Source organism: Protobothrops mucrosquamatus, unplaced genomic scaffold (genome assembly GCF_001527695.2).
Source record: "Protobothrops mucrosquamatus isolate PMUCROS unplaced genomic scaffold, P.Mucros_1.0 scaffold3292, whole genome shotgun sequence".
Taxonomy (NCBI): Eukaryota; Metazoa; Chordata; class Lepidosauria; order Squamata; family Viperidae; genus Protobothrops; species Protobothrops mucrosquamatus.
The window spans coordinates 9,553-31,132 of NW_015389282.1; the positions used below are offsets into that span (position 1 = coordinate 9,553).

General features: G+C 43.8%; 1 protein-coding gene across 1 annotated transcript in view; it reads left to right on the forward strand.

The window, feature by feature from the left end:
- The first annotated feature begins 2,756 nt into the window (after positions 1 to 2,756).
- Positions 2,757 to 21,580, forward strand: part of LOC107297406 (microtubule-associated protein tau-like) — a 109,304-nt gene continuing 90,480 nt past the window's right edge. The window contains exons 1-3 of the mRNA XM_015826774.1: positions 2,757 to 2,767; positions 5,901 to 5,926; positions 11,447 to 11,530. Coding sequence (XP_015682260.1) covers positions 2,757 to 2,767; positions 5,901 to 5,926; positions 11,447 to 11,530 — 121 coding nt within the window. The remainder of the gene's footprint in view (positions 2,768 to 5,900; positions 5,927 to 11,446; positions 11,531 to 21,580) is intronic.

Below are 21,580 nucleotides of genomic sequence, written 5' to 3' on the forward strand. Positions count from 1 at the left end.
CCTCTCCCGGTCTTCCATCTGGATAGACTTTAGCTAGAAAGATAGGAGAGCATGAAGGAGGGCGCGGTGAGCTGCCACATATTTGTATACAGTGCGTCTGGTCCATTGTTGGGAGCCTTGTGGAGATGCGTTGAGTGTTTGTCGTCATGGTAGAGGTGGGAGTTGCTTGTCGTGTCTCTTCAGAGGGCTTCTTAGTTTCTAGATGTAAGGCTGCTGGGTGCTTGTTACTGTCACACAGATGGCATTTCACCCTGACTGCACAATCCCTGGCCATGTGATCTATAGAGTCACAGCATTTGAAGCATATCCTATGCTCTTTGAGTAGGGCCTTTCGGTCATCTAGGGATTTTTTCCTAAATTCTCTGCAATCGTTTAGAGAGTGTGAGGACTTGTGAATTGGACAAGTCAGGCCTCTTTTAGTTGGATGAGGGTTCGAATGAGCATTCCTCGGTATTCGTTCGTCTGAAGTCTTCTTTGGGCGAGGCGTGATGTCTATTTTGTACACTGAAATGGAAGTTCTATTCTTTGCGCCTTGGATGGGTCCCTTGGCTACATCAGAGTTTTGACTGCTTCGCTTGGTCGTTGGGAAGTGTGCTTCTCTGATGGAGAGGTATAGGGGGTCATTGTAGAGATCTGCCTGGTCACTGACAAATTCAGCAAGAACAGCAAAGGGGGGAACTTTGTTTTGGTTCCTTTTCCTGTAAGCCAGAGAAAACTTGATCCATTGGTCACATATCAACCATGGTAGTTTTTGGATGATAGGATTTTGTGTCCTGAACAGGTCAAGGCAAGCTAGTCCCGGCAAGGCAGGATCCTGTTGTGCTGTCTGTAGTTGAGTAAGGAGCGACAAGAATGTCTTCAGCTGTTGAAGTTCGTTGATTCTCATGTTGGGGAAACTGAGAACATGGTCCAGGAGCGAGGACTCTGTCACTGTGGGTTCACCATAGTCCTTGTCAAGTGTGGCCCAAGTCTTTTTAAGGCCAATGTCAGGGTTACCCAGATGGGATGCAAAGATGTTGTTCACTGTGATTACGGATTTTGGGCCTAACCACGCTGTCAGCTGGACAAGTTTCTCATCTGGCCCAGCCCTTTCCTCGAGGATGGCGTGCTTGAAGATGTGCTTCCACAATAAGTACTCTCTTCCTGGTTTGTCGGAGAATTTTCGTACGCCTCTGGCTGCCAAGTCCAACCTTCTTCCAATGAATATTGGGGGATGCATCGATCCCGTGTGTGAGCTGTAGTTTGGTGGAGTTGGTGCATCACTTCTGGGAGTGGGGACGTGCGCCATGGCTGGCTGGTAACTTTCTTCGGTGTATTGTCCGCTGAGGGTGTTTTGCCATGTCACGTGCGAGGGACCTTGTTGGTTTGGTCTGAACTCCTCTGCTCTGGCGTTGAGCTGAGGGGACCCAAGTTCCTGCGTGCTTACTTGTTGGAGGGTCTCTCATCTTTCGGGTGGTGCGTGGCTGGCTCCCTGATAGGCTGGCACGGCTGATGGTTGAGGTTCTCCTCTGTGGTCAGGTCTGGGGGCGGTTCCTTGGGACGCTGCCTCCTGTTGGCTCAGCAGGGACTCTATTCTGGCTCAAGCTCTTTCAATCTTGTCCCCGAGCGGCAGCTGGTTCTGCTGTAGGGCCGTTGGCGCTGCAGGTGGACCCATTCGGTTGCCATCAGTGGTATGGTTCCGTGGGTTCCGTGGGGCAGCAATGGTGGGAAGATCTTGTGGCACTGCCCGCTGTGTAGCCATTGCCGTTGCTGGTGGACCCATCTGGTTGCCATCAAGGGTATGGTTCAGTGGGTTCAATGGGGCAGCGACGGTGGGAAGATCTCGTGACCTAGGTGTCGCGACATCAACTCTGTGGCTGACCGGCGCATCTGGTTGTTGAGATTCTTCTGTTCGTCTACTCGATCTTGGGGGGCTTGTGGCTGGCTGTGGCGCTCTCACCTGCTCACGCTGGAACGCGCTTTGGTTGTCCATGTAGGCCTGTACACGGCTACGCCAATCTTCATTTTCCAGTTGTTCCCTATTGGGCAGGAAAATTGTGTGCTGGAGTGTTTTCTGAAGGCCTTTTGCTCTTGCCACTTTGTCTGCCACATCTCGTTGGCTTCGTATGAGCTCAAGTTCATCTTGAGCGGTCTTCATTTTGGCCTTCCTTATATCTGCTTCAGCTTCTGCGTCCGCCTCTGCTTCAGCTTCTCTTTGAGCTGCTTCAGCTGCTTTAGCGTCTGCGTCAGCCTTTCGTTTAGCTGCTCTTTGAGCTGCTTCAGCTTTTCTTTTAGCTGCTTCAGCTTTTCTTTTAGCTTTCATTTGAGCTCCTTCAATTTCCATCGCCTCCAATTCCTTCTTCTTCAGCTGCTCCTCTTGTACCACTTGAAAGACTGCTTCGGCAGCTTCAGCATCAATGATTGCTTGCTCTGCTTGTGAAATTCAGGATGCTCGGCTATGATGAGAAGATGCTTTCGAATGGTGGGAGGCGCCTGTAACGTGAGATTGTTGTGACACGCTGGAATGCGCCTTAGATATATGGCGAAAGGAAGATACTTTTTCAGACACGTGAGATGGAGCCGCATGCGACCGTTGGGATGGTGCATGTGAATGGCGGGAGACTTCAGACTCGGCCCTTTCGACTGGTCTGTCTCTGGTGCGAGGCTCGGGCTCTGGGAGGCATTGTGGGCTCTCCAGAAGCTTCTTACGTTCCTTGTTTAGTAGCTTGAGGCTTCGCATCTTGCCATCGATAGTTGGATCTCCTAATTGTGCCTGAATGTCTTCGAGGTACTGTTCGGAGTCTATCCATTGCGTAAGAGCGTCTCCCTTAACTCCTTCCACTAAGCGCACGTGTTCGGGGGAGAGCTCTTCCTTAGACTCTTGGTAGAGTTTGTGTAATTTCTCCCAGTATCTTTCATGGCGCTTGTAGTTCGACTCCCATCTTTCTATCAGATGTGAGTGCATTGTTTATGTAAGCTTTCTTTGTTGCCTCAGGTCATAGTGACCCTGAGATGTCTTTGGCTTCACTGAAGCTTGAGCTTCAGCCTCTGTGTACAGGTCAAGGTTGGCTGTTTGCAGCATTTCTTCTTGACCGGCTGGTTGGGGTGTCTCATCTAGGCTGGTTGGTTGAACCCCTTCTGCTAGATCAGTGGGACACTCTGCCATGGCTAGGATAGGTTCAGTACACTTTCTAGCTATTTTGAAGCAAATTTGAAGAACTTCTCTCTTTGACCACTAGGGGTCGCTACTTGCAGATTAGCCTCAGAGGTGCTGTCTGTGGGTGAAGGGCACCGCTGGGTGCATTCTCCTGTGTTTGTGGGTACTTCAGCGCAATTCACCCGATCACCACTAGGGGTCCCTTCCTGCGGGTCAGCTCCCAGGGTGCTCTTCCTTCGAGGTTCACCCTTTGTCCACTAGAGGGTTTCTCTGTGCGTGATTAAAGGCTTGCGTGTAGTTCCTCCTTTAACCACTAGGGGGCACTGGAGAGAGGCCAGCCAAAATTTTTCTTATTACCACGTTACTGCTATTGGCCACTGAGAGAATGCAGAGCTTCACTCGCTCCTACAAACTCCCACCTGGTCGTCACGTTGCAGGCTGGAACCACTTGGTCATCAGCTAGTAATAATAAACAAGGATAATTGGTGCCTGTCCTTCTCCTTAATTTGCTCTCAAACTGGAACATCTTGGTCATCAGCTTGAGTGAGTGATTAGGTGAAGTTCACTCTGTGCCCTCTAGGGGGTGTTGGTAGCTTGGGATGGTACAGTATAAGCCTGCTATGTGCTGAATTAATTATTAAGTTGTAATCTAACATAGGAAAAATTTGAAAGGTGTCATGTGCAGATTGACCACCAGGGGATGCTGCTGCAATGCTATTGGAACCTCTGAACACTGTCTTTCCATTGACATAGTTGAAATTCCAAGGGGAGGGGGGAGTTTAGACTTCTTTCACCAGTGCTGTGGCTGTGTGAGGAGGTTAATTACTTTATTGCTCTCCTTGGTGATGAGGAATTTGGCCTGGTTGCTAAGGCATGGGGCCAGGGGTATTCAGACAAAGAAAGCAGCATTTAGTTGAGAGTTGATTGTCTGCCTCTGTTGTCTTGCAATAGAAAAGTTTCTCGCAACTGAATAACGCCTCCTTTGGCAAATTAGCTGCCCACAGAATTCAAGGAAGCAACGTTCCTGATAGCAAGCTATTTGAACAAGGATATCTTTCCATTGGTTTTAGCTACATAGGCAGTAATCTCTGTGATTGCTTCCAAGCAAACAAACACTCCTCTCATCAATGCTGGGTTACTATGGCAACATATGGTTGCTTCGGCAACCTATTGATTTATTGTTTGGCAGCTGGGCCAGAAAAGGGGAACTTCTAGGCTGCTTCGGTCGTTTAAGAATGCAGACTTTACATGTAGCAACGGCTAGCAGGCAAATTCCAAGGCATCTTAGAACAAACATATAACAGTCCTTCACTTCTAGTTGTTAGCAGAAATTCACATGCTAATGACAAGATTTCTCTCTTCCAGGCAGACAAGCTTTATCACGCAAACCGGTGCAGACTTTACAGAGTTAAAGGCGAATTAGCAACACAATGCATCAGGCTGACAGGCAGATATACTGACTTTGCTTTTTCACAAGCCTTAAATTACTTTGTTGCAGGAGATTAGGGGAAAATTAACCCTATCAAATTACTATACTGCTCCAGACAGAACAGACATCCTTAGTCCTATCCAGGACAGATAGATAACTCAGAGGAATAAACAGAAAAATATCGCTTTATTCTGGGAATCCTAAACAATAACTTACAGTTATGTAGAGATACGTCCAAAAGTATATTTCAGCAATATTGGTTCATTCCACAGGTAATTTGATAATGGATTTTCCCCTCTTCTTCTGCATAAGCATCACATGTTGGCATAGGACCTCCAAGCCGTGTGGCTAGGAGACATGAGGATGGATGAACAAAGGCATTCCAAAACTGGGCACGTAGCCAGTATGTCCTGAGAAGAGCTCAGAGGCTCCTCCTACTATTGACCTGTTAACATGGGATGACTGACTAACTAAACTACATTTCCCATAATCCATCTCTTAAGGAAACAGCACTTAACCCAATAAATGCCAGATATTCTAACATACTGATACATGCTCTCTAGTTAGGGTTACATAGAGCTATACGATCCAGAACAGTATTGGGGAATTGTTACATATGTCTCCGGACTTGGTTTCACTTTTGACGTGCCAATACTTTGTAACTAATAAACATGTTCTTTGAGGAATTTGCAAGCCTCGGAGTTCTGCTTTATTCGTCTTGTCAGAACCATGACACTGGCAGTCAATCGCCACAATCCCAAATCCCTAATCTCTACCCACACTGACACCGAACAGCACCAATTTGATTGGAGCAATACAAGAATCATCAACCACGCTACCACCCACCATGCACACAAGTTTATCAAAGCCTGGCATTCCACAAGCAATTCCATCAACAGACACATTGACCTACAACCAGCCAATGAACCCCCTCAGAATTCAAATCAACTGCACAGCCAACCAGCAATGGCAGCAACCCTCAACCAACCCACACAGCCCCTCCAACCAGCACTTCACCTCCCAACGACCCTCACTTGACGTGACCTCCCTATCACAAGACCCATCACAAGACCCTCACCTGACATGACAGACACCTGACCCATCACAAGACCCATCACAACACCCTCACCTGACATGACCTCCCCATCACAAGACCTACTGACCACACAAAGCCATATAAGCAGAAGAGCACCGACACTGACATCCCCTAAACTCCGCTGAAGATGTTACCTAGCCTGGTAATGAAACATTCATAAACAAGCTCAGAGAACAAACCTCCAGCCTCATCCTACCTCGAACTACAGATATTTGCCACTTTTGCAAAATTCTGCCTAGTCTGCACCATGAATGGGGGGGTGGGCATTACAGTAAAGGCATCTGCCTTCTTTCCTCAGACAACAGTGGCTCTCTTCTTGGGGGGGGAGGAAACATTTATAGGCAGAGATGCCTCATTTCTTTCTGCAATTAAACTACAAGTATTTTTGTTGCGAGGCGGGGCTCTCAAAAGTGGGGGTGGCCATCCGCTTGCGATCCGCTGGCTTTCTCCTGACCAAAAGTAAGGGCATAATGTGGCAGCTGAAAGGGGACCCAAAAGAGACTGATGGGGAGGGGGCACAACAGAGAGATCACTCTCGTACACTCCCCCCATCAGCATGCTGCATGCAGGAAGCCTCAGAGCCCCACGGAGCAGCGATCCACACAGGGAATCAGCAGCTGAGCTCCGGGGGGTAGCCATCTCTTAGCCCTTCTTTTGAGGGGTGGTCACAGCTTAGCCCATCCATTTCTCTCGCCCCATCCCAGCTTTTCGGAGCAATACCAGGGGCACAAAAGGTGCCAGAGTGGCCAAGGTCACTTTGCTGTCAGCAGGGCAGGAGGGCGGTGGGGGGGGGATGAAGCTGCTGCTGCTGCTCCTGCCCTGTGCTTGTCAGTCTTGCCCCCCCAACCCACTTGCAAGAAGAAGGCAGAGGCACCCGGAGGGGTCTGCATGTCAGGCAACCTACCTTGCCAGGGAGGGCGCAGCTTGGAGGAGTCATTCCAAGGCCAAAACATCTTGTGAGCATCTCCCCACAACCAAGCCTGAGCTTGCCTGTGCCCGCTACACGTGTGGATGGGTGGGCATGTCACTGCAGCATGCTTTGCCCATGATCTTGGATGCAGAAGGGTGAGCAGCAGGTGGAAGCAGCCAAGTGGGAAACGGGGCACGCAGACATGTGTCTTCAGGGGTGCAAGCCTCTCTTGTCCGCATGTGGTGGGCAGAGACCTTCCCGAAGAAGAGAGCTACAAGGATAGCAGAGAAGTGGTGGCTGCCAGCAGCCGGCCCCCAAGTCCAGGGACAGAGGCCCAAGCACAGGTTGGGCATGAACTGTTCGCGTGTTGATTTTGTCTGATTTAATGAAGGTTATATTCTTACCATATGGCTTCTGCTTGAGTGATGTTATGTAGATCTGACATAGAGAGTACTTTTGAAGTGAGTTCAATATAAAAAACAATATTAGCAATAGCACTTAGACTTATATACTGCTTCACAGTGCTTTACAGCCCTCTCTAAGCGGTTTACAGAGTCAGCATATTGCCCCCAACAATCTGGGTCCTCATTTTACCGACCTCAGAACAATGGAATGCTGAGTCAACCTTGAGCCGGTGATAATCGAACTGCCAAACTGCTGGCAGTTGGCAGGCAGCAGAATTAGCCTGCAATACTGCATTCTAACCACTGCACCACAACGGCTCTTCTATTAACAGATAATTCATTAAGATCTCATTGAATTTCTTGCATATGAATGAATATGTTCAAATGCATCTCAATACAAGAGTGTGAAACTTTCATCGAGCTAGTCAGCGGCCTGAGAATTTCTGGTGTAGCCTGTATCATAGGTAAATGGATTGATAGCATGATGCTGGTCTAAAGTACAAATACCTTTTTTATTATTTCCAACCCAACAAAATATTGGAAATAAGTTATGTAAAGGGGTCAGGACATTGCTTAACCATCTGTCCATCAGTGTGATGTGTCTGGAAACTGAACAGAACAGGAAGAAAGGTGGTGGGAAAATGCATAGCAAAGATGGATTTGGTCCTTTGGGACTATATTTTATACAGTACCTTTCTCCAGTTGTATGCCTTCCTGCAGTGTCATTTGTTGTAACCTAATAACCACTAGTAACTATTTTTGTCTATATTTGTGCCTTTTGTGCATATATTATTTCTGGATAAATGACTCTTTACTATAATGTGATTATAATTCCACATTGTTCTGGTTGCATTTTAAAAATATCTTTTAAAAAAGTAAGACTCCCTCAGCCTTTTCAATGCACATTATTTCTGTTCTTTCAGTTTTGTGGACATAAACCATGTTTTACATCAGAAAAGGTATTTAGCATTTCTGTTGTGCTTTTAAATATTTTCTCTGTGATATAGTTTATTTGATTAAACATCTTTCCCTCTCTCCACTTTTTTGCTAACACTTTGGAAGATAGACTCAAGATTCAGAAGGATCTTGGCAGACTAGAGCAATGGGCCCTATCCAACAAGATGCAGTTCAGTGGTGAGAAAAGTAAGGTCCTGCACTTAGGCAGGAAAAACCAAATGCACAGGTCCAGAATAAAGGTAGTCCTTGACTTACAGCAGTTCATTTAGTGACCATTCAAAGTTACAATGGCACTGAAAAAAGTGACTTATGACCATTTTTCAAACTTATGACCATTGCAGCATCTCCATTGTCACATGATCAAAATTCAGATGCTTGGCAACTGACTCATTTTATGACGGTTGCAGTGTCCCGGGGTCATGTGATCATCTTTTGCAACCTTCTGACAAGGAAAGTCAATGAGATAGCCAGATTTACTTACAACCATGTTACTTAATAACTGCAGTGTTTCACTTAACAACTGTGGCAAGAACAGCCGTAAAATGGGAGAAAACTAATTTCACAACTGTCTCAGCAGCAGAAATTTTGGGGTCAAATGTGGTTGTAAGTTAAGGACAACCTGTAGGCAGTACCTGGCTCAACAGTAGTGCCTGTGAGAGGGATCTAAGGGTCCTAGTGGACCACCACTTAAGTATGAGCCAGCAGTGTGCTGCAGCTGCCAAAAAAGCCAATGCAGTCCTAGGCTGCATCAACAGAGGGATAGCATCAAGATAGCATCAAGATCACAAGAAATGATAGTACTGCTCCATACTGCACAAAAGGCCTAAGAAAGACTTGGGATCAGCAAGGGACAATGGTCATGACAGCTGGGGCTATGCTGGAGGAGGACTAAGTGCTTGAGTGCCCAATCCTAGGGTGACATCCTAGGAGAAGCTACTGTAATGTGTTAGGGCAGATGCATGCAGCTCCCCCACCCAGAGTGAGAGTTGTATGGAGGGGCTGGGATGAGTCTACCCTCCCCCTGGCTGGTCAGTGAGAGGGACCAGCTGAGGTGGAAGGACATCGCATATGGGGTGGGGAGGAGTGGAGACGTGGGAGCCCAGCTGGTGCTGAGAGCTTAAGCTATATCACCATACAGGCTCCCTCCTTCACCTATCCACCCCAGGATGTCTGAGGAAGTGCACAAGAGTGGCTAGAGGGGGATGGCAAAGCCCTTGGCTCTAGACAGAGGGAGGTTGGGGAGGGGGTGATGATCACCATGGGGATGTGGGGCAGAACAATGCATTAGAGTGGTGATGGGCATGGGGTGCTATGGGAGCCAGAGGGCAGGCCGTTACAGAGGAAGACAACTCCGATGTATACTATCAGTGGTGTGTTCTGCCCCCCTGAGCTCATTCCAGGTTCAGGTTACTTGAGGAACAGTCTCAACCCAATAGGACTGGCCCACCCCAACCAGTCAAGGAATTCCGGCTGGTGGGGTCCAGGAGAAGAGCCTTCTCTGCCGTGGCTCCTGCTCTTTGGAACATATTACACCCTGAGGTAAGATAGGCGGTTGATGAGTTAAGAGGCAATCCCACCTCTTTCCCACACATCCTGTTCCCTTCTTCCCCATCTTTTAACTATAATTTTATTTTGATTGTGATTTCCATTTTTATTGTTTTAGAAGTATTTATCTTTCAGGATTTCAATGTTTTAATGCTGTAAGCCACACAGAGGTGTTTCGATACAAGATGGGTGGCAAATAAATTTAATAAATAAATAATAAATACTGCATCCAGCTCTGGTTGCCACAATACAGAAAAGAAGCTGAGACCCTAGAAAGAGTGCAGAGAACAGCAACAAAGATGGTAAGGGGTCTGGAGACTAAACCGTACAATGAACAGTTAAGGAAACTAGGCATGTCTAGTCTAACAAAGAGAAGGATTGGGGTGACATGATAGATGTCTTCCAGTACTTGAGGGGCAGTCACAGAGATGAGGGGGTTGACTTATTCTCCAAAGCACCAGAGGGCATGACAAGGAGAATGGGTGGAAGCTAGATAAAAAGAGATCCAACCTAGAACTAAGGATAAATTTCCTGACAGTCAAAGCAGTTAACCAATGGGACAGCTTGCCTCCTGGAGTTGTGGGTGCTCCATTGCTGGAGGTTTTCAAGAAAAGATTGGACAACCATTTGTCCGAGATGTTATAAGGACTCCTGCCTTGGGCAGGGGGTTGGACTAGAAGACCTCCCAGGTCCCTTCCAGCCCTATGATTCTATGATTCTACTTTCACCTCACAACCCTCAGTTTCCAATCTCCATCTTCTGGAGGTATAATAGTTTTTCCATGCTGTGGAAATGCAGTGTGGATGCCACATAAGGGGTGATCTTGCAAGAACAGTGAAATCTTCAGAGAAGAGTACTTAACAATTATTTTTAAAATATTTCAGTATTTTTGAAATATTGTTACTATATGGATAGTATATAAATGACTGCAACATTTGGAATCCTATGCAATTAAAAATTTTAAATGTTCCTAGTGTTAAAATGGAATATGAATGTGAAAAAAATATATTAAGAACAAGGCAAAGTAGAAGTATACTGTAGGTTTATTCTAAAAACAAGATAATTAGCTTTTAGAATAATTTATTTGAAAACATGGGATCAACTATTTTTATAGGTATGTTTGCTTTTCCCATGAATCGTTAAATGAACCTTCTTAAAAAATCAGTGAATCTGTGTATGCTTGTGGGAAACTTTGATATAACACATGCTTTTGGCTTCACAGTTTCTTGCATAAAGCTTTCATTCAGTCTTATTTGGTTAAATAGAATAGAATAGAGCTGGAAGGGACCTTGGAGGTCTTCTAGTCCAGCCCCCTGCTCGAGCAGGAGAACCTATACTATTTCAGACAAGTGACTGTCTAGTCTCTTCTTAAAAACCTCCAGTGATGGAGCACCCAAGATTTCTGAAGGCAAGCTGTTCCACTGGTTAATTGTCCTCACTGTTAGGAAGTTTCTCCTTAATTCCAGGTTGCTTCTCTCTTTGGTCAGTTTCCAACCATTGTTTCTTGTCTTGCCCTCTGGTGCTTTGGAGAATAGTTTGACACCCTCTTCTTTGTGGCAGCCCCTCAAATACTGGAATACTGCTATCATGTCACCCGTTTCTTCTTTTCTTTAGACTAGCCAAACCCAAGTCCCGCAGCCGTTCTTCATATGTTTTAGTCTCCAGGCCTTTGATCATTTTAGTTGCTCTTCTCTGAACTTTTTCCAAGGTCTCAACATCTTTTTTGTAGTATGGTGAACAAAATTGGTTGCAGTATTCCAGGTGTGGTCTTACTAGGGTTTTATAAAGCGGTACTAATACTTTGCGTGATAATTAATAATTATTAAAATAATTCTTCCAACTGTATTTCTTCTCCTGTCATGTTCCAGCATTTTTTTTGTCTCACTTTTCCAGCATATCTTGGGTAATGTTTTTGTTTTCAAATTAAAAGAAATTCCAGTCCCATACTTTTTTTTCATTTTCTTCTCACAGGTACAACTTGTTTACAAGCCAGTGGATCTTAGCCATGTGACATCCAAATGTGGCTCTCTGGATAACATTCATCACAAACCAGGTGAGTTTGATGACTATGTATCTATTTTATTTTTAAAGTATATTTATTTGTGATATATATTGTGTTGCTTGTCTTTGTTATCATTTTTATTTTGCCTTTACAAAATACTGAGATGGGAAAGATGAAAGGAATTTGAAGGGATAAAGTGGCCATCGAAGGTACTAGGAGAGGGGGAAAAGGGAGGAAAAAGAAGCCAAAAGTTAGATGATGAAGATAGAAAGAATAAAGGAAAAGAAGAAATTGGGGCAAGGAGGAAAACACCAGCAAACAGGAGTGCAGCGAATGAATGGCTGCACGTGGAGTCAGAGGCATCTGGCAACAGAGAACGAGAGATCCAGCTCCAGAGCAAAACTAAGCAGCCCAACGCTGGAAAAAAAGGCAACTGAGAGCAGCGAACTGGCAGCTGAATAGCAGACAAGGAGGGAGACTGTTGGAAGCAGCGAACTGGTGGGTCACAGCATATTGAGCAATTGCCTAGACCCTAGACCAGGGGTCTGCAACCTTAAACACCCAAAGAGCCACTTGGACCCGTTTCCCAGAGAAAAGAAAACACTGGGAGCTGCAAAACTTGCGCGCGCACGCAAGGGGGGGGGAGCTTGATTGAAGAGTTTAATTAAAAAGAAATAGAGGCTGCTGTGCATGAGTTCTCTCTCTCTCTTTCTCTCTCTCTCTTTCCTCTCCCCCTCTCTCTCTTTCTCTCTTTCCTCTCCCTCTCTCTCTTTCTCTCTCTCTTTCCTCTCTCTCTCTTTCTCTCTCTCTCTTTCCTCTCTCTCTCCCTCTCTTTCTCTCTCTCTCTTTCCTTTCCCCCTCTCTCTTTTTCTCTCTCCCTCTCTCTCTCTCCCTCTCTCTTTTTCTCTCTCTCTCCCTCTCTCTCTTTCTCTCTTTCTCCCCCTCTCTCTTTCCTCTCCCTCTCTTTCTCTCTCTCTCTTTCATCTGCCCCCCTCTCTCTTTCTCTCTCTCCCTCCCTCTCTCTCTTCTCCCTCTCTCTCTTTCCTCCCCCTCTCTCTCTTTCTCTCCCTCTCTTTCTCTCTTTCTCTCCCTCTCTCTCTCTCTTTCTCTCTCCCCCCTTTCTCCGATCTTCTGCTCACCTGGCAAGCTGGCTTCAAGCTGTTCTCCAACAGGCTGGCTCTCTCCTGCCCTTCCTGCTTCCTGCGTCCTGCTTCCTGCAGAGATGCAGCCATGGCAGGAGCCCCGCCCAATAAGCTTGTCAGCTCATCGGAAAATAGGGTGAGGCCACTCTCTTTTTTTTACACAGAGAGAGAGAGGGGGGGGAAGCGCAAGTGCCTCTCTCTGTCTCTGTCTCTCTCTCTCTCTCTGCAAATGCCAGAGGAGGCTGGGAGCCGCAGGAGAAGGCTGAAAGAGCCACATGCAGCTCTGGAGCCACAGGTTGCCAACCTGTACCCTAGACCCATACCCCAATCTAGGCAACCCAGCTCGAGGGGGCATCCAGGCAGCCCGACCCAGGGCCCAGCAAACTAAAGGCAGCCTGACTACCATAGCCCTCTCCCTGCCTCCTTCCATCCCCGCAGCCCTCCCCAGTGGAGACTTGCGCTAGGTGGAGGACTTGATCAGCGTTCCCTCCCCAGCAAGATCAGCAGCCCCCTCCCCCGCCTCCTGCTAGCCTGGTCTGGCAGAGGACAAAAGGCCTGGAGCAATCGGTCAGCTGTGAGGAATTGGTGGCGGCAAAATCTGAGGAGGGGAGAAACGCAGCAGCAACAGAGACGCTTCGAGCCAGAGAGCTCTGATCTCTAAAGCTGAGTGGCCGGCTGAGAGGAGGAGACCAGACAGTGGAGCTGAACTGACTGGAAAGCTGAACGGAAGCCTCACCAGAGCAGAGACGACCACCGAAAGACAGAAGGAAGCTGGCAGAGAAAACAAGAGGCCGGTGCAGTGAGCAACGGAAGTGAAGGCAACAATTAAGTTTGAGGTCCCAATAGGAAGGGAGGGAAGACCCCCAGTAAAGAATAAAAATAAATACAGGACAGAAAATAAAAGCTAAATAAATAGGCAAATAATAAGGACAAGAGTGGAATATTAGAAATCAAGGAAGAATAGGACTAATAAAGAGGCAAATCTTAACAAGGCAAATCTTAAATAATAAGGTAGGGAGGAATTGGAGCTCAAAACCTTTTTTAAAGAAAGAGGGAAGAAAAGGATAAATAAAACTAACATAGTAAGAAGGTTAAATAAATAACAAGGTAGAAAAACGAACACAAACAGGCAGATAAAAGGATAGGAAAAAATAGGCATAATTACCTAGAACAGAGAAGGAAGAAAGAAGGCTAACAGCAAAGCACATCCACCAACCAAAAAGAGGGCTTTTCAAACAACAAACTCATGGAACAGGCGACTGATACTATTGTGGTATGTAATACATGTTCCATGTATATGCTTATGACCAAAGAACACCCAAATTATACATGCATTAGATGTAAACTATGTGAACTATAATAATAATAATAATAATAATAATAATAATAATAATAATAATAATAATAATAATAATAATAGTAAAGTTGGAAGGGACCTTGAAGGTCATCTAGTCCAACCCCCTGCTCAGGCAGGAAACCCTATACCATTTCAGACAAATGGCTGTCCAGTCTCTTCTTAAAAACTTCCAGTGTTGGAGCATTCACCGCTTCTGGANTGCGCCTTTTTCGCCGAGCCCTGAAGGCCCATCTATTCCGTGCGGCCGGCCTGGCGTAGTTTGGATTGTGTTTCAGTGGGGGGTTTTGTATGGGTGTGTTTTTAGAACAGGCCTATTATTCAATTCGATTTTAAAACAGAAATTATTTATTTATTCGTGGTTTTTAGTATCGCCTGTTCACCGCCCTGAGTCCCGCAAGAGAGATAGGGCGGTATATAAATTTAATAAATAAATAAATAATGTCCCCCCTCGTCCTTCTCTACAGGAAAAAGTAAGGGACTTAGAGGCAACTGAAGCCAAACTCCAACCTACACAAGAAAGCTATACCCAGACCGAACCAAATAATGAACAAATAACTCCCAGAGGATTTGACCCTACTGATAAACCCTTGGAGGAAGACAAATGGAGGTATGTCACACATAGAAGGAAACACAATAATCAAAGAAAGAAGCAGCATAATCTAACAAACCCCTACTGCCCAATCTAACCCAACCAGAAGCAGCCCCATTAAAATTGAGCAATCGATTTCTCCCCTTAGATGGAAATACGCAGACCCACAACCTCCCCCTCAAAGAAAACATGCAGACACCTAGCAAAGAAACAACACCAAATATCCCTAAAAGAGTCACATCAACAAACACACCTGAGATAAGCAGAAAAGCACCCCAGACTGCACCCCCCCAAAAAAGGAAGGTGAGTGTTGGTAATAGGAGATTATATCCTCAAAGGAACAGAATCAGCCATCTGCAGACCAGACATACAATCCAGGGAGGTATGATGTCTCCCTGGAGCAAAAATCAAAGATGTGGCCGAGAACCTAACCAAAATAATTAGGCCCACAGATTACTACCCTTTCCTCCTCCTTCACATTCACAATGACACAACAAAGAACCTGAGTACAATATTGAGAGATTATAAGCAACTAGGCAATAAAGTTAAGGAGCTAGGAGCACAAGTAGTGTTCTCATCAGTACTCCCAACAAAAGGCCAAAACCCATTGAGGGAAAAAGAATTCTAGAAATAAACCACTGGCTAAAGGGTTGGTGTCACCAAGAAAACTTTGGTTTCCTGGACCATGGACTGCATTTCCTATGCGAAGGACTCTTGGCAAGGGATGGGCTGCACCTCACGAAAACAGGGAAAAATGTACTCGGAAAAGACTGGCCCAACTCATCAGGAGGGCTTTAAACTAAAATTAAAGGGGAAGGGTGACCAATCTTTAGAATCTCTAGAACACAAAACCAGTCATAAATCCCAAGAAAACAAATCAAACAATGAGTTAGGGAGTGATGAGAAAAAAGAAAAACTCAAACAACAATCAGGAGATGCAGGAAACATACCCACATAAAGGTCTTAAATGCTTATAAACAAATGCTCAAAGCTTGGGGAACAAACAGGGTGAACTAGAAGCAATAGTACATGAGGGCAGGTATGACATAGTTGGCATTACAGAAACCTGGTGGGACGAAACCCATGACTGGTGGATACAAATTGTTCAAAAGAAATAGATCTACAAAAAGAGGAGGGGAGATGCACTGTATGTAAGAGAACACTACATATCTATAGAAATGCACATGATCCAAGATAAAACCGCTCCAGAATGTGTATGGGTCAATATAAAAGGGAAAAAACATTGCCATAGGTGTATATTACAGGCCACCCAACCAATCAGAAGAACTAGATGAACTCTTTGCCAACCAGCTAACAAATGTATGTAGGAAGCATACCACAGTAGTAATGGGAGACTTCAATTATCCACATATCAACTGGGAGACAAACTCTGCAGTGAGCGGGAGATCAAACAGATTCCTAACCAACCTAGCTGACAACTTTGTCATCCAAAAGGTAGAGGAGGGAACTAGAAGTAAAGCTATACTGGACCTAATTCTTACTAATAGAGAAGAAGTGATAGAGGGAGTTGAAGTTGCCAGAATCTTGGGCGAAAGTGACCACGTCATACTGAAATTCAATATAACGCAAACACAAGCAGTAGAAAATAACCCAACCAGTGTCTTAAACTTTAAAAGAGCTGATTTTAACAAACTCAGAAAGAGCATAGGAAAGATTCCATGGATGAAAATCCTAAAGGGGAAAACAACTCAAGAAGTGTGGGAAACACTGAAAAATGCTATCATAAAAGCCCAGTCTAGCACAATACCACTAAAAAAGAAAAACAAGAAAGGCAAGAAGAAACCAGCATGGCTGCATAAAGATTTCTCTGATAAACTGAAAGACAAAAAGGACAAGTACAAAAAATGGGAAGAGGGACACATAACTAAGGCTGATTATCAGCAGACAGCCAGAACATGCAAAGATGAAGTCAGGAAAGCAAAGGCTCAGAATCAACGAAGACATGCAACAGAAATCATGGATAATAAAAAAAGTTTCTTCCAACATTTTAACAACAAGAAAAAAGTCAAGGAAACTGTAGGTCCACTAAAGAGAAAAGATGGCAAGGAAATAACAGGCAGCAGGGAGAAAGCAGAGCTGCTTAACTCATACTTTGCATCAGTCTTCACACAAAAAGAAACTATAGACCAACATACCAAAAACCTAACTGTAAAAGACAGAGTAGGAATTCAAATTACAATAAACAAGAAAATGGTTAGAGAACACCTATCTGATCTTGACAAATATAAATCACCGGGACCTGATGGATTACATCCCAGAGTTCTGAAGGAGCTGGCAGATGTTATCTCAGAACCATTGCACCATATCTTTCAAAAATCCTGGAGCACCAGGGAAGTACCTGAGGATTGGAAAAGGGCTGATGTGGTTCCCATCTTCAAGAAAGGGGAAAAAAACAGATCCAGGAAACTACAGACCAGTCTAACATCAATACCTGGGAAGATCCTGGAAAAGATAATCAAAAAACAGATGTGCAAACAACTAGAAGCAAACAGAGTTATAACTAGTAGCCAGCACAGGTTTGTTAAAAACAGATCATGCCAAACCAATCTTATTTCATTCTTTGATAAAGTGACTAAATTAGTAGACCAGCGAAACGGTGTGAACATAGTATACTTAGATTTCAGTAAGGCATTTGACAAAGTAGACCACAACCTGCTGCTTAGTAAGCTAGAAAAAGATGGGATAGAGAACATCACCACCAGATGGATCTGTAGCTGGGTGACAAACAGTACTCAGTGAGTAGTCCTCAATGGTACTACATCCACATGGAGAGAAGTAAGCAGTGGGGTACCACAAGGCTCCGTCTTAGGCCCAGTATTCTTCAATATCTTCATAAATGACTTAGATGAGGGAATTGAAGGGGAACTCATCAAATTTGCAGATGACACTAAACTGTCAGGAATAGCCAACACCCCAGAAGACAAGCTCAGGATCCAAAAAGATCTTGACAAACTTGAATAATGGGTCCTATCCAAAAACATGAATTTTAATGTGGAGAAAAGCAAAGTTTTACATTTAGGCAGGAAAAATCAAAGATATAAGTACAGATTAGGTGACACCTGGTTCAAAAACAGTAACTGTGAGAGGGACCTTGGAGTCCTAGTGGACGATCACTTGACTATGAGCCAGCAATGTGGTTCATAATGGGGGACTTTAATTACCCTGACATCAACTGGGAGATAAACTCTGCACCAAGTGGAAGATCAAACAGATTCCTAACAAACCTAGCAGACAACTTTGTCTCCCAAAAAGTATAGAAGGGAACTAGGGGATCAGCCATATTGGACTTAATTCTCACTAACAGAGACAAAATGATAGAAGGTGTTGAAGCCACAGAAACCTTGGGGGGAGTGACCATGCAATATTGGAATTCAACATTATGCAAGCACAAGCAATAGAACACAGTCAAACCAGAGTCTTGGACTTTAAGAGAGCTAATTTCAACAAACTTAGAGAGAGCTTGGGAAGGATTCCATGGATGAGAATCCTCAAGGGCAGTGGTTCTCAACCTGTGGGTCGGGACCCCATTTGGGGTCGATCGACCATTTCACGGGGGTCGCCAAGCAAGGCTGTCCGCCATTTTTTTTGTCCGCCATTTTTTTTGTCCGCCATTTTTCCCCCTTTTCCAGCGGGTGCCTTACCTCCCTTGGGCTGGGAGGTAAGGCACCCGCTGGTGGTTGGCCTGCTCCGTCTCTGCCGCTTGCCAGCTATGCCTCGGCCGGCGCAGGGGGCGGAACCACGCATGTGCGGCGCTCCCAGCAGGGAAAGTCCTCGACTTACGACCGGTTGGGTAGTCCTCGACTTACGACCGGTTTAGTCCTCGACTTACGACCGGTTTAGTCCTCGACTTACAACCGGTTTAGTCCTCGACTTATGACCGGTTGGGGTCGCGGCATTAAAAAAGTTGAGAACCACTGCTCAAGGGGAAAACAACTCAAGAAGCTTGGGAAATTTTGAAAAGTGAGATTCTAAAAGCCCAGTCTAGCATAATACCAACGAAGAAGAAAAATAACCGCTCTCAAAAGAAACCAGCATGGCTGCATAAAGAACTCTCTGATAAATTGAAAGACAAAAAGGACAAGTATAAAAAGTGAAAAGAGGGGCACATAACTAAGGCAGAATATCAGCAAATAGCCCAAGCCTGCAAAGATTAAGTGAGGAAAGCTAAGGCTCAAAATGAACTAAGGCTTGAGACAAAAGTCAAAAATAACAAAAAAAGCTTCTTTCCACATGTAAAAAACAAGAAAAAAGTGAAGGAAATGATTGGTCCATTAGTGGGAGAAAGTGACAAGAAGGTGACAAGCAACAGGGAGAAAGCAGAACTACTCAACTCGTTTTTTGCATCCGTATTTCCACAAAGGGAAAAAACAGTCCAACCTATCAAAAACAGCACCGTAAAAAGATTAGAAACACAAGTTAAGATAGGCAAGAAAATGGTAAGTGAGCACCTATCCACCCTAGATGAGTTCAAATAACCAGGACCAGATGGACTACACCCCAAGGTTCTGAAGGAACTGGCATAAGTGATCTCAGAACCACTGAACTATATATTTCAAAGATCCTGGAGCACCGGGGAACTACCAGAGGACTGGAAAAGAGCTGATGTAGTTCCCTGTGGGATTGCGAAATCCCGGGGTCCCACTCCCTGCAGGACGGTGGTGACGTACGTCAGCCGAAACCAACGGACCTCGCTTCAGGTTAGGAAACACACGGACAACATGCTTCTTCAGGTGAGATGGCAGCCGAGACCCTGAAGGATCTCCGTGCCTCTCTTTTATTGGTACATTAGCGTCATAAAGGGGGGGTGTACAAAAAGACAATAGGGGGATGACTCTTCATTGCCATATATGAAGTACACAAAGAACAGGAAACTTGAAATTAGGAGGTATTCATTCTTTGAGGTAGGCTTTTCAGGAGAAATGAAACTTAAGTCAGGAAATGAAACCTAAGGCAGGCTTCAGGCTTTTCAGGAGAAACGAAACCTGAGTTAAGGAACCAAATGGATGCAACAGTTCCCATCTTCAAAAAAGGGGAAAAAATGGATCCAGGAAATTACAGACCTATCAGCCTGACCTCAATACCTGGGAAAATCTTGGTCAAAAATTTCTTTAGTCTTTCTGCTATTATTGAGGTGACAATTTTATAATCTACATTTAATAACAATATTGGTCTATAGTTTTTTATTTGCATTAGATCAGAGTCTTCTTTGGGTATTAAGGTAATATTGGCTTCAATCCATGTATTTGGTATTTTAGCCTCCAAAAGTATTTCATTACACAGTTCTTTCAATATAGGACTTAGTATATTTTGTAATGATTTATAAAGCTCTGCAGGTAATCCATCTGGACCCGGAGTCTTATCATTTTTTTGCCTTTTTATAGCCTCTATAATCTCCATCATTGATATTTTTCCATTTAATATATTTTGAATATTCTCTGAAATTTTTGGTGAGTCTGCTTTTTTAAAATACTGCTGTATTTTTTTCTTTTGAAATTTCCTCTGCATTGTAAAGTATCTCGTAATAGTCTTTGGTATTTTTTTTAATTGTATCATTTTGAAACTGTAATTCATCTTTTGAATCTTGCAGTTTATTTATCAGTTTTTTCTCTTTTTCTTTTTTCAATCTATGTGCTAACCATCTCCCCGGTTTGTTGGCATTTTCAAAAAAGTTCTGTTTAGCCCTTTTAATCTGTTGAGCCATTATTTCCGTCTCAGCTAGATTTAATTTGTGTTTTATTTTCCTCCCATTTGTTTCTTAAGTATTTTCTTTTGTGGGTCTATTTGTAATTCTGATTCTAACTTTCTGAATTCTTCCTTCAACTTTAACTGTTGTTGTTGTTTTTCTTTATTCTTTTTGGCGGTATAGGTTATAGCCAACCCTCTGAAATATGCTTTAGCCGTATCCCACACATTTTGTAGTGATGTTTCTTCTTTCTTGTTTATTTTGAAAAAAAATCAATTTCCTTTGTCGCTAGTTGTATAAATTCTTTTTCTTTCAATATAGATTTGTTCAAGGACCATCTTAATTTTTTCTTGGTTCCTCTCCAAGTCATCTTTATTAGGTCATGATCTGCCCAAACATTAGTTTCTATCTCAATTTCTTGTATCATCGTATTAAGTTCCAAAGATGTCCATATCATATCAATTCTAGACCATGATTTATGTCTATTTGAGTAAAATGTGTATTGTAATTTCTTTGGATTTTTTTTCTCTCCATATATCTTGGATACAGAGTTCTTCTGTCATTTAAAAAAACGCTTTAGGTAATATATTTCCTCCTTTCCTCCCTTGTTTAGCGCTTTTATAGTCCAAAGTTCTGTTATTGTATTAAAGTCTCCCATTATACAGAGATTTTGATAGTTCAATTCTAATATTTTTTATGTAATTTTTGGTAAAATTGTTCTTGTTTATCATTTGGTGCATATATTGCTACCATCAGTATCTGTTTTTGATCCATCATTATTTCCACCATTAATATTCTCCCCTCTTCATCCACATAAATTTGTTTAGGGTTCATCGTTTCTTTAATGTATAGAGCTATTCCTCTTTTCTTTTGAAGTGCTAATGCAAAGTGACAAAATTAGTGGACCAGAGGAATGCTGTGGATATCATTTACTTGGACTTCAGTAAGGCATTTGATAAAGTAGACCACAACCTACTACTTGATAAGATAGAAAAATGTGGGTTAGACAGCATCACCACAAGATGGATTCATAGCGGCTGACCGGCCGTACTCAGCGTGTGGTCCTCAATGGAACTGCATCTATATGGAGGGAAAGTCCCTTCCAACTTCATTATTATTATTATTATTATTATTATTATTATTATTATTATTATTATTATTATTATTATTATTATTATTATTATTATTATTATTATTATTATTATTATTATTATTATTATTGATCATTGCACAGTCAGCCAGATGTTCAGACTGGATTTGGCATTTTTGTCTACCTATCGAGTCCTTACCAAGGACCTGGGATAGGCAG